Below are 13,213 nucleotides of genomic sequence, written 5' to 3'. Positions count from 1 at the left end.
TAATTACTTCACCACCATGGCCTATTTATTGCCTTAACTCCCTTATCTTACCTCATTTGCACTCACTGTATATAGACTTTTTCCCCTACTGTGTTATTGACTATGTTTTGTTTATTCCATGTGTAACTCTGTTGTTTTGTGTGTCAAACTGCTATGCTTTATCTTGGCCATGTCGCAGTTGCAAATTAGAACTTGTTCTCAACTTGCCTACCTGGTTAAAAAAAGATTTTAAAAAAATATATATAATCTTTTATCTTTATTTGGCCCACCAGAGTGCTAAATACAATTCATACAAATAGCTTCCAATATCAACAGCTGCTTCTGGTATGGATACTACATGGCATGCATTGGTCTTCCTTTAGCCTTAGAAACCAAAGCTATTTTGACTCCACACCCAAACAGACCGTGTTATTCAAATATATTCAAATAAAGAGGCCATACAATAAACACTTCAATACATATTTAATAGTCAAATACAAGACAACATACAACAAATAAAAAAACGGTCCCTTTCCTCATTGTCATAACAATGGCACTTGCAGTGAACTGGTGCGTTCACTTCCTTCCTTTGAAATATCTAGACATGGAGGCTATGGGTACCTGATGCATTTAACAACATTTATTGCAATGGCTGCTTCAGATCAAAGATCCCAGTCCCTCCTTTTACAACCTTACCCACCACTAAGCAAGCTGAGGGAGAGACCAACTTATCATGGGAGCCTGTTGAGAGAGCAAAGATCAGACACCTCGTTAAACCAACAACTGATGAGGGGCAGACCATGTATTGTTCTATTTATTTTATGATGTATTACGTCTCCTGTTGTATTATGTGTACAGCCTACAGATGTTTTGTGTAATAATGCCTACCCAACATAGTGGCCTGCTTCAGGAACTTGTAGCTCGTCTCGAAGGTCATCTGTTGCAATGGAGAGGAGTTGGACTGAATGGCGAAGCGGTTGAGAGGTTTGTACACGCCCTCAAAACACATGTAGTCTGCCACCAAGGATAAATGCCTGGGGTCCACCTCAATACCTGCAAAGGAAAGGAGAGCAGAGAGGAGATCACACAGCTCTCCAGAACCTGTTGTTGGGAAATGAGTAGATAGCTAAAGAAGTTGTGAGCCTGTTTGTACCGTAGACAGCGAAGACATCTTTAATTTCCTTCTCAATGACTCTCAGGGCCACCTCAATGCCGTACGTGTTTGCCATGGCGTGGACCTCATTGGAGTACAGCCGATTCACATCAAGAATCTGAGATTAAAACACATAGCATAGAATGTATAAACAAAGATACCCACATTAAGAAATTATGTTTTTACTGTACAAGTACTCTATACATGTGAAAGTTTGTGGATTTACTTCACTGTGGTTAAACAGCTCGTGCATGTTGATGCCCTCAGTTTTGAGCTCCAGCTCCTTGGAGCCATCTTTCTTAGTGACCTCACTGAGCAGACATCTGGTGATGCCCTTAGTCTCCATCACCACTGCATTTTGGGCCACGGCCACCACCAGCGACGTCAGGTCAAAGTGCACCTTGCTGACAGGCAGGATGAGCGTAACCTGACAAACAGAGAAATGCAAAAACTCCACTCAATCCACATTCAAAACATTTATATTCAAGTCAAGTACTTGGTTTTGTGAGAAACAATGCGGACCATCAATGAGGCAACCATTGGCTGAAATAAGTATTTTAGTATCTTAAACCCAGAAAGTAATATTCCAAATCAGACAGAAGGGCACAGACTAGGGGTACATACCTCACACCAGAGACCCTGCTGGCTGTCATAGGAATAGTCCTCGATGCTGGAACTAGTTTCCAGCACAGTGTTGACCCTCATTCTGTCCTGTGTGTGTGTGCTTTTCTGCTTCGACCTCTTCCTTGCCCCAGCACCACCAGGCTCTTCAGTGGCCAGGTCACCGGGCACCTCATCAGGCACCTCTTCAGAGTTCTCCTCTTTTTCCTCCACCAGGTCCTCTCCCTCAGCATCCTCTCCCTCCTCACTCTCATAATCCACTTCTTCCTCCTGATTCTCTCTCCTTTTCGCATCCGAGGCGTCAGCGTCTCCCTCATTCCCCACATCGTCCACAATCATGCTCTCCTCCTCCCCATCCCCTTCTCCACTCTCCTACAACAAAGAAATGACTTACACAAATTAAGATTGGGACAAATGTAGCATAATTCTACATTTAAGAACAATGGTCACTTTGGTAATGATTAAGTCCAAGCTTTAAAGACAAATGTAAAGTTATGGCTGAAAGGAACAGATGAATAGGGAAAAGTCTATGCTTGTTTAACACACCTGTCTAGCTGAGGAGTCCCCTACATCCTGGTCATTATCTCGTACTGTAGCCTTGCGTGTTTCCACTGCGTTGATAGAGGCCAGCTTGGTATTGCGCTTCTTAATGGCCTCCAGTAGTAGGCGGAAGAATCTGGAAAAGACAAGGTAGCAAAGAATGCCTTACATTGGTTCAGACCGACAACACGGAAGTACATTTGTCGGACTAGTAACCGTGATCTGATTCTCACACACACACGGGTTGTGTTGGCAAGAGAATGTGTTGGGCACAGCGCTGGTTATAATAGCTCACCTGTTCTCCATGTAGTGGAGGATCTGATGGGGAGTCAGCATCTTGTCTTCCTGGTAGCGCTCTGGGGAAAGAAAGCGGAAGATGATCTTGAAGACGCGGTCCTTCTGTTGTTTGTTCTTCACCCGGAGTGTCTCCAGGACATCCACTTTGTGCAACACCTTTGAACAACAATGGACAGAATAATGACTCTCACTCACAATTAATTGAAACACAAGAATGGAGTGATAACCATAGAAAAATGTATTATATTTCTGTGGTAGTAACGATTGAATTACTTTGGGATGTAATGGTTCATAAACAGTAAGTAAATAGAGCCAATATAATAACCTCAGCTAGACACACGCGAGTCAGCTTCTTCCTTAGTGTCTTCACCCGCTTGATGGCTTTTTTACTGTTTAACACAGGAATACTCATCATCGGAGTCTTGATGCTGGAACTGGCAATCATCAATATTTCTCTAAGCCTGTGGGTGACGGAGAAAATATTCAGACACTAATGTCCAGAGTTTGTACATTTTATTCTGGCAAAGAGTCATTGCACAGTTATATTCCAGTGGAGACCATACTGTACCTTGGGATACCAAGGGTAACGTTCATCTCCCCCCTGCCGGCAAAATGGAAAGTGTTGAGGGTCATCTGGGTGGAGGGCTCTCCGATGCTCTGAGCAGCCAGCAGACCCACCGCCTCCCCTGGGTCACACAGGGCTCGCTGCCACTTCAGCTGCAGCAGATGCTTTAGTCTGCATAGACAGAGTGGAGACCATGACATAACCTAAGCACTCAGTAAAAAATACAGTAGCTACAATGGCTTCTAAAATGATGTACAACAGCGCAATCTTAGTTTCTACACCTAAAGTTTGTCATTTTTAGAAGACGTATTATTCTTTATTTTACCTTTATTTAACTTGGCAAGTCAGTTAAGAACAAATTCTTATTTACAGTGATGGCCTCAGAACAGTGGGTTAACTGCCTTGTTCAGGAGCAGAACGACACATTTTTACCTTGTCAGCTCAGGGATTCGATCTAGCAACCTTTCGGTTACTGGCCCAACTCTCTAACCACCAGGCTACCTGCCGCCCCTCTAAAATGTACGTAAATGTCCATTTAGGTAAATACTATATGCAATATAGACGATCTGGATTGAAATCTCACCTTTGTGCATCAAGGTTCTTCGAGCTTCCCTCAGATAACTGCTTGACTTGGATGTCCTTTAGATAGGACTCCACAATGCTTTCAAACGTCTCTGACACTGACCCAAATGAGATGTCAGGCCTGAACAGGCTCAGGCAGGGCTCAGGACAGTGTGAAGTCTTCTTCAGGTACTTAGATCTGCTGTCCTGGTCTAGAGAACTCCATCTATCCACCAACTAAGAAACATGGGAAGGTAACATATTAGAATGTTTAACAAAACAGCAAACTACCAGAGTTTGATATGATACATTGAAAAAGTAGAATGACAAATAATACATCCCAAAAAACTGGTAAATAGTTGTAGAGGGATATTTCATCTGATAACATTGCGGGGTTGCAGCAGTGGGACAACACATTACCTTCAGAGTGGCAGTATCCCTGCCATTGGCCAGGTTCTCTAGAGCCTGGCGCTCTGCCTTCTTCAGTTTCTTCTGGGAGAAGAGCAGGAAGGCCCCCTCCCTGGGAGAAAGATGCTCCCTCTTGGCTTTCCACTTCCTGATGGCTTTGAAATGGTTGGTGGCAGCCTGAGGGTCCAGTTTGGCCAGGACCTCATCCAAGCACTTGGACTTTCTGATGACCTGTGAGTAACAGGAAATTCTAAATGGGTGCTGCAAAAAGTCATCTTTAAAAAAAGAATGGATGCAATGTTTGCCATGCACGGTCTTGAAATAAAGACGTGCTTTCAGTCTCAATAAACACTTTAGAAAACAGGATCAGTTGACTAGAGCAGAGGCAAATCCTACCTCATAGTTGTCCTGTATAAAGGGAAACTGCCTTGGCTGGAGGAACTGTGTCTTGGGGACGTCCAGGCCATCCTCTCCATAGAGAAACTGGACCACGCTGCCATCACTGTCCCTCACAGTCAGGTCATACTGAACCACCAGGCCCTCCAGGTGTTTGATCACACATCTGGAACCACAATGAGTCCGTTCAGAAAGGGGGAAATGTAAATATTGTGTGAATCCCACAGGACTCTGGTCGAAGGCTGTGTACTATATAGGGAATAGGGTGCCATTTGGGACGTAGACATTCACACTTCTGTAAAAACATTCAGACTTCTGTAATGCCAGCTCACCTCTGAAGGTACCCTGATCGACTGGTCTTAACAGCTGTATCTACCAGACCCTCCCGGCCAGCCATGCAATGGAAGAAAAACTCCTGCAACAATGAATCATGAACATTCAGAAACCTTCAATTATGAAGTGGAACAATAAAACACATAACTTGGGGCAGAGAGAAGTCACGTACCGGGGGCTTGATTCCTGTCAGGAACCTGCCAGACACAAAACCTCCAGAGCGGGGCGAACTTTCATACGGCTGGAAGCATGGCAGAGATTTCCCAGAAGGCATCAGGGGAGGACGTCGACCCTCCAGCTCAATCTGACCCAGCAGACAGGAGATCTAAAAAAAACAAAAGAAATGTACTCATCAAGTTGCGATTGATACACAGAGACAAAATGCATATCGGTTGTGTGTCTTAATGGTTCGATGTCTGCTTGGTTCCTTAAAGGAGTACCTGCATGGTATTGACAGTGGAGCCTTTAGCCCCAGACTGCACCATCAGCTGGAGGTTGTTCTCAGGGAAGCTGCAGTGGAGACCCAGGGGCATGACCACCTGGCAGGAGAAAATAGCATCAGTCAAAACCGTACAGCAGTTAAAAGTGTTTCCTGCTACCAGGAACTCCTATCAAAGTCCATTAGAAATATATGCAGAAACTTTAATCCAAAGCGACTTATAGTGATGTGTGCATACATTTTTTACATATGGGTGGCCTCGGGAATCGAATCCACTATCCTGGCATTGGAAGAACCATGCTCTACCAACCGTGCTACAGAGGACCACTAAGGAATATATTCTTCTTTACAGTGATAGCCTGACATTCACACGCAAACAGATGATGACTACCATCTGATGGTAACCTCTTCACAAAACTGAAGGATGAGCAAATCAAACAATGCAAACTCCCATGTAGCTCACCTTGTTGATGTCGTTGTTGACCTGATTGGCCACCTCCTTAAACTTGAGGTCCACCATGTTGAAGTCTCTCTGGTCTGGGTTGAGGTGGGCGTCCTGCCAGCGGCCCCTAGCCTCACTCTCGTCCACGGTGTCAGGCAGGTTAAAGGCTGCCTGCAAGGCCTGGGTTACACCAGAGCAAACAACTGTTACTGCCACACTAATGCAGGTCATTCAATTTGTTTATTTGTTCCTGGAACGTGGATCAACTGATTGATACTGGCATCTTTACCTTAGTCCCACACGTGACAGACTCTTTTATGATCTGCTTTCTCTGTCTGTTGGCTCCTCGTTTCACCAAGATATCTTCCACACCTGAAATGCATTCAATAAATAACTCTTCAATTTTGAGAGAGCCTTGTGATGGATCCATGAGTCTGTTCAGATAGATCTAGAACACCTGTTAGTATGTCCCAAATAGCACCCTATTCCCTATATTGGGCACTATGTTTGTCAAAAGTAGTGGGCTATATAGGGAATAAGGTTGAAGTTGGGATGAAGCCCATGCCTTACCCATAGTGAACCCCCGGTACAGCTGGAGGTAGGCAGTGAAGAGGCGAGCCAGGCAGCTGAGGAGTTTACCGCTGGTCTCTCCTCCATATAGCTCGTAGCAGCAGTGGACCAGGCCGTATGCTGAGCTGCCATAGTGGGCCTTGTCCAACACCCCCACCAGCAACTCTCCCTGACGGAAGATCACCTGCAGGATCAGACACAGTTAATGGCAAAGTCTAGGACTAGGTGTGCATTGCACAAAGTGAAAAAAAATGGTTTAACATACAGCTAATACAAACTATTACACTAATAATAAAATAGATCAAATCAAGGTGGGTACAGTGCCTTGCGAAAGTATTCGGCCCCCTTGAACTTTGCGACCTTTTGCCACATTTCAGGCTTCAAACATAAAGATATAAAACTGTATTTTTTTGTGAAGAATCAACAACAAGTGGGACACAATCATGAAGTGGAACGACATTTATTGGATATTTCAAACTTTTTTAACAAATCAAAAACTGAAAAATTGGGCGTGCAAAATTATTCAGCCCCCTTAAGTTAATACTTTGTAGCGCCACCTTTTGCTGCGATTACAGCTGTAAGTCGCTTGGGGTATGTCTCTATCAGTTTTGCACATCGAGAGACTGACATTTTTTCCCATTCCTCCTTGCAAAACAGCTCGAGCTCAGTGAGGTTGGATGGAGAGCATTTGTGAACAGCAGTTTTCAGTTCTTTCCACAGATTCGATTGGATTCAGGTCTGGACTTTGACTTGGCCATTCTAACACCTGGATATGTTTATTTTTGAACCATTCCATTGTAGATTTTGCTTTATGTTTTGGATCATTGTCTTGTTGGAAGACAAATCTCCGTCCCAGTCTCAGGTCTTTTGCAGACTCCATCAGGTTTTCTTCCAGAATGGTCCTGTATTTGGCTCCATCCATCTTCCCATCAATTTTAACCATCTTCCCTGTCCCTGCTGAAGAAAAGCAGGCTCAAACCATGATGCTGCCACCACCATGTTTGACAGTGGGGATGGTGTGTTCAGGGTGATGAGCTGTGTTGCTTTTACACCAAACATAACGTTTTGCATTGTTGCCAAAAAGTTCAATTTTGGTTTCATCTGACCAGAGCACCTTCTTCCACATGTTTGGTGTGTCTCCCAGGTGGCTTGTGGCAAACTTTAAACAACACTTTTTATGGATATCTTTAAGAAATGGCTTTCTTCTTGCCACTCTTCCATAAAGGCCAGATTTGTGCAATATACGACTGATTGTTGTCCTATGGACAGAGTCTCCCACCTCAGCTGTAGATCTCTGCAGTTCATCCAGTGATCATGGGCCTCTTGACTGCATCTCTGATCAGTCTTCTCCTTGTATGAGCTGAAAGTTTAGAGGGACGGCCAGGTCTTGGTAGATTTGCAGTGGTCTGATACTCCTTCCATTTCAATATTATCGCTTGCACAGTGCTCCTTGGGATGTTTAAAGCTTGGGAAATCTTTTTGTATCCAAATCCAGCTTTAAACTTCTTCACAACAGTATCTCGGACCTGCCTGGTGTGTTCCTTGTTCTTCATGATGCTCTCTGCGCTTTTAACGGACCTCTGAGACTATCACAGTGCAGGTGCATTTATAGGGAGACTTGATTACACACAGGTGGATTGTATTTATCATCATTAGTCATTTAGGTCAACATTGGATCATTCAGAGATCCTCACTGAACATCTGGAGAGAGTTTGCTGCACTGAAAGTAAAGGGGCTGAATAATTTTGCACGCCCAATTTTTCAGTTTTTGATTTGTTAAAAAAGTTTGAAATATCCAATAAATGTCGTTCCACTTCATGATTGTGTCCCACTTGTTGTTGATTCTTCACAAAAAAATAAAGTTTTATATCTTTATGTTTGAAGCCTGAAATGTGGCAAAAGGTCGCAAAGTTCAAGGGGGCCGAATACTTTCGCAAGGCACTGTACATGTGCAACATTGGTAAGTTGAGTAGTACTTTTAGTGAACAGACTGACCTGGGAGTCACACATGGTTTCAGGCTTGTAGCCAGGAACACAGCGTGGAGACTCCTTGATCCAGGCCTTACTGGGGATCTTGGCCTTCCCTGTCAGGTTCAGAGGGATGTGGTTTCCTGGGATGACGTTCATCAGTAGTGTAGACACCACCTGAATGACAAAGGACACCTGTGTTATTACCTGTACAAATATGAATTATGACCTACTAAACCTCTCAACCCATGGGTAGGTCCTTCTGCACCTGTTTCCCAGTCCAGAGAGGGAATGGTTTGAGTATGGCGGGCGGCAGCAGCTTGACTCTGCCGACCTTGTCGGTCAGACCTCGGTAGACCAGCTCAGTGTACTGGTCACGGGAGAAGAAGCAGCCGCGGATGGTCATCCTAGTGCCTGACACCATGTGATCCTGGATCAGACCTGCCAAAGGCTTCCCATCCTGGGGGACATAGACAAGGCAGTGAGGCTGTATAGCAACAGTAGGTGTTGAGGGTGAGAAAACAATAGCTTATCTAGCAAAAAAAAAATTTTAGTAAGGCTGAGCAATGAGCATTCACCTTGGGCACAAGGTACTGCTGGTCAGTGCTGACAAGTGTGTAGGCCTCAGCCCTGCCCAGTTCACTCTGAGGGAAATGGGCATTCATCTCATCCCCATCAAAGTCAGCGTTGTAGGCCTTACAGTTAGCGTAGTGAAGCCTTAACACTTTCTCCCCTGGCAGGATGCGGGCGCAGTGAGCCTGGATGGACGGCCGATGCAGTGTTGGCTGCCGGTTGAGGAGCAGGACGTCGCCATTCTTGATGTGACGATTCACCTATGAGAATATGAACATTGCTCAATAGATGGCAAATATAATAGAAAGATGAAATGGAAGATTAAAATGTCGCTTCATTAAAGATGATATAACTAGTGGGAAAGTATATGAGATTACAATAAAAAATGAATTAAGGAATCAAGGTTAATAAGGAATCAAGGAACCATTAGATAGGGAGAGGAAACGGCTGGTGTAAGTGGTGTTAGAAAGATTGGCCTTACTATCTTCATGGGCATCATGTGCTGCCCGGTGCAGGGTGTGAGGAGCTGCTTGGCGATGGCCTCTCTCTGGGTGAGGCTAGTACTGCTCAGGATGGTGCGGGAGCCGTCCTCGTTAATGACCATGGAGGCCCCAGGGTGAACATTGGGCCCGTTCAGAACTGCCTGCCTCAGCTCCTTAACATTCCAAGGCGTCACAGGTTGGGGGTAAGTCAGCTTGGTGGCAAACACCTGTAGCAAAACAGATGGAGTTTATCATGCGAGCTCACACAACGCTCCAACTATCAATGGACATGCAGAATGCAGGCAAAGGCAATGACTCTTACCATGGGTACTCCAATCTCATTGGTCCCAATGTACATGTCAGGACAAATAACAGAGCGTGCTGCATAGTCCACACGTTTGCCCATCATGTGCTTCCTGAACAAACCATCCTTCTTCTCTAAGATCTGAAAGAGAAAACAGGGACAGCATGAACAAAAAAAATGTATGGGTTGGAAGATGAAAGTATACTGACATTTTTCACTCCCTTTGGCTAAAAGGCTGCATTTATGGAGCAGGTGGCAAGAGATTTCCATGGGAAAACATACCTGACGAATGCCAGGGTACTTCTCCGTCATCAGTTTGTCCATGTCACTGTCAAAGACTATATTGACGTGACTCTGGAGCCGAATCCAGGTGTTGTAGAGTTTATCTGTGAGTGTGGCACCGGGGATCCCTGCCAGGAAGGCCTGGTCTGTCTGAGAGGGGTCGGCTTCCTGTACCTTTAAATTTAGAGTACAGAGGAATGGCAACACTTTGCACACAATTGGTTAACTTTATTTCATGCAAAAGACCCAGATATATATTTCTAGGAATGTGGAGCCGTGTTTGTGTCTTGACTTAATATGATGTTTACATACCCTACATTACTCATCTCATATGTATATACTGTACTCGATACCATCTACTGCATCTTGCCATCTTTATGTAATACATGTATCACTAACCACTTTAAACAATGCCACTTAATATAATGTTTACATAACCTACATTACTCATCTCATATGTATATACTGTACTCGATACCATCTACTGCATCTTGCCTATGCCGTTCTGTACCATCACTTATTCATGTCTTTATGTACATATTCTTCATCTCTTTACACTTGTGTGTATAAGGTAGCTGTTGTGAAATTGTTAGGTTAGATTACTTGTTGGTTATTACTGCATTGTCAAAACTAGAAGCATAAGCATTTCGCTACACTCGCATTAACATCTGCTAACCATGTGTATGTGACAAATAAAAATTTGATTTGACTTTGCTTTTGTTGTTTTTCCCAAATGTTCTGTATGTTTTTTACATTTCTTAAAAGACTTAGCGAGGTAAAAGAGAATCAAATCAAAGTACAGTACGAGATGACAAACTAATAAAAGGGTAATTTATAGTCATACATGGAAAATCAAGTGTGTCACCTTTGACCTTTTCATTCCCTCAAAATAATGTTTAAAGAGCAAATGCGACCCCACTCCATCAGTTCACATACCTCCACCAGCTGCAACTCCTTTTCCTTCAGCTTCTCTCCAGCTAGAAGTGCTAGGAGCTTCTGGATAACGCCACTGTCCTTCATTACTGCCTGCATGTTAACCGTCTGGCCGTTAGTGAACATCTGGTCTCCCAGACGGTTAATGGGCCGATACCTGGGGAAAACAAGAGGGTTACTCTCATAAGTTACTGGAAAGCTTCACAACTAGGAGGTTTTTGTGATGCAATTCCAGACCCCATAACTATCAGAAGAAAACAACTACATTCAAAACAAACCCACAAATTGTAAGGCTGTTCTCTGAGAGATTCCTCACCTGCATGGAGGGACCACCATAAGCTCCAGGAAGAAAAGGTCAGGGTAAAAGCCACTGGGTGAGCTCTCCAACTCCTCCAGTCCAGAGAACAAGCACTTCAGGAAGAAACCTTCTTTATCCCAAAGTTTGGCGATGTGATCCCGTGCCGTGCTAGGGGTCAAGTATCCACGTTTTCCAGCCATCCCATCTTCTGAAAAAGGAGAAGAGACCAAGGGCACTCATTCAAACTTTCCAATTCAGGACAATAGAGTTGCAGAAATGTCAACATCTTTTAGTCCTCTACCATATTACCAATCTTGAAGCAGAAGACTGAATGGTATGCATTACCTTCATCGGGTCCCTTGATGGCACCATCTTTATACATAGCCGCAGGCAAGGTGACAATCAGTTTGCTGTTGTGCTCCCTGCGCACTTGTGATCGGCCACTCCTATTTGGGAATAGTAAAACTCAGTGTGAAGCTTCACACAGGGGACAGAATTGCTATGAAATAAATGGTAATTGGACAGAATGGTATATACTTACTTGCAGTGAGGGCATTTCCTGGAGTTCATTTGGACCCTCCAGAAGAGTGTTATAAGCTTGTTCTTCTTGTCACAGATATGCTTGATCTGAGAACACAAAACATTACATTTCATCACATTGGTCTGAATTGTGATGTTCAGTTTCTATGACACATTCACAATCAGCTCTTACTGGTGAGCTGTGATCGTCGCCTGTCTTCCGTTTGTTGACATGAGCACAGTAGTCCTCTAACACCACCTGGATCTCAACCCCAGAAGCTTGGGCATTGCCTTCCAGGAACTGCAACAGAGATAGGGTCAAAACCAGTTGTGTGAGTGATTTCAGAGACAGGAGTGTGATTTCAGAGACATCATTATTTTTGAATATTACCACTCCTGTCTGTGTGATGCTCACCTGGTTCAGCACATGCTCCAGCTCATAGACCTCCTGTAGAGCTCCCACATCCAGCAGCTTCAGCTGGTTCAGCAGGAGATGGATCGCTGCTCTGGGGCAGGACAGCATGTGGCAGTTCAGACATGACCCTCGGATCAGCAGGTACAGTTTCTGGTGCCAGAGTAGAAGTGAGAGAGGGTATTACTTTAAAAGAAGACTACCACACTGTAACTTGTAGCCTATCGACTGTGTTTTGGATCGTGTAGCAGTTTATCTGGAAACAGGCCATGTACTTGTAATAACTACTGGGATAAGCGTGTTCAATGTTGTTCACTTACATCAAAGAAGAGTGGGTTGTATACGGGTAAGGGTAGCTCGATGTGCCCAAGGTGCCCAGGGCAGTTGTTGAAGTCTTGCATACAGGTGGAGCACACCTCTTTGGAATCAGCTGGGCCCAATGACAGGTCATAGAGGCCATTGGGGGCAACATTACCAACATTATCCAGGAATCTGAAGTTGGTTATGTTCTTGACACTCAACTTTCTGTGGAGAAATGGGAACATGACATGATAACGCTACAATGACTGAATGCAATATTTTATCAGTTAACTAGCATAATATCCATAGTAGCAGTACCACAAACGGACAGTCCAAGAACAGTGAACACTAACCAGTTATTAACTATAGTTAGCTAGTCCAACACACTCCAATCCAAACGCAAAAGTCATGCAGGGGCATGTTATTACGGCTTCAAGAGCATATGCACTCATAACAACTTGTATTCTTACCTTATTTCTTCTGCAGTGTACATTCCAAATGTCATTCCCTCCAGCCGCCTCCATGGTACTTCTTTCCCAAAAAGCATACTTTAGAAATTCCAAGTAAATTGTTTCTATGAATGTATGCGTTTCTTACTTGAACTGTATAAAATCCACATGCGCTACGAAGTTACAATTCTCCAACACGTGGGACATTCCTCTTCATGGACGGTACCATTAAGAGATAGGGGTGAAAAGAAAGCACGTATTCTCATTCAACTGAACATGTGAATACATAACCGGTTAATTGATATGAATAATTACAAAATATTTATTGTGTCATTCACCATAACCAAAGCTACCTAATCAATCACATAATACTATCCGTTGGTGGGTGT

At 44.0% G+C, this 13,213-nt stretch overlaps 1 protein-coding gene across 1 annotated transcript; it reads right to left on the bottom strand.

Annotated features, from left to right (window-relative positions):
* Positions 1-443: 443 nt before the first annotated feature.
* polr1a (RNA polymerase I subunit A) lies at positions 444-13,204 on the bottom strand. Its single transcript, XM_020502123.2, has 32 exons — positions 12,846-13,204; positions 12,396-12,600; positions 12,079-12,228; positions 11,857-11,964; positions 11,686-11,771; positions 11,490-11,590; positions 11,163-11,352; positions 10,850-11,003; positions 9,914-10,087; positions 9,650-9,772; positions 9,327-9,554; positions 8,851-9,105; positions 8,541-8,732; positions 8,300-8,449; positions 6,305-6,488; positions 6,024-6,106; positions 5,756-5,914; positions 5,294-5,392; positions 5,026-5,178; positions 4,853-4,935; positions 4,521-4,686; positions 4,137-4,355; positions 3,739-3,953; positions 3,159-3,326; positions 2,916-3,051; positions 2,589-2,746; positions 2,300-2,429; positions 1,757-2,125; positions 1,359-1,559; positions 1,133-1,250; positions 868-1,032; positions 444-720 (listed from the first exon to the last, which is right to left on the bottom strand). Exons 1-32 carry the CDS (start codon positions 12,920-12,922, stop codon positions 620-622), a joined length of 5,100 nt encoding a protein of 1,699 aa, XP_020357712.1. The 5' UTR covers positions 12,923-13,204; the 3' UTR covers positions 444-619.
* Positions 13,205-13,213: the final 9 nt, after the last annotated feature.

This window comes from Oncorhynchus kisutch, linkage group LG15 (assembly GCF_002021735.2).
Source record: "Oncorhynchus kisutch isolate 150728-3 linkage group LG15, Okis_V2, whole genome shotgun sequence".
Taxonomy (NCBI): Eukaryota; Metazoa; Chordata; class Actinopteri; order Salmoniformes; family Salmonidae; genus Oncorhynchus; species Oncorhynchus kisutch.
Note: the sequence above shows the minus strand (reverse complement) of the source record. Positions and strands in the feature narration are given on the sequence as shown.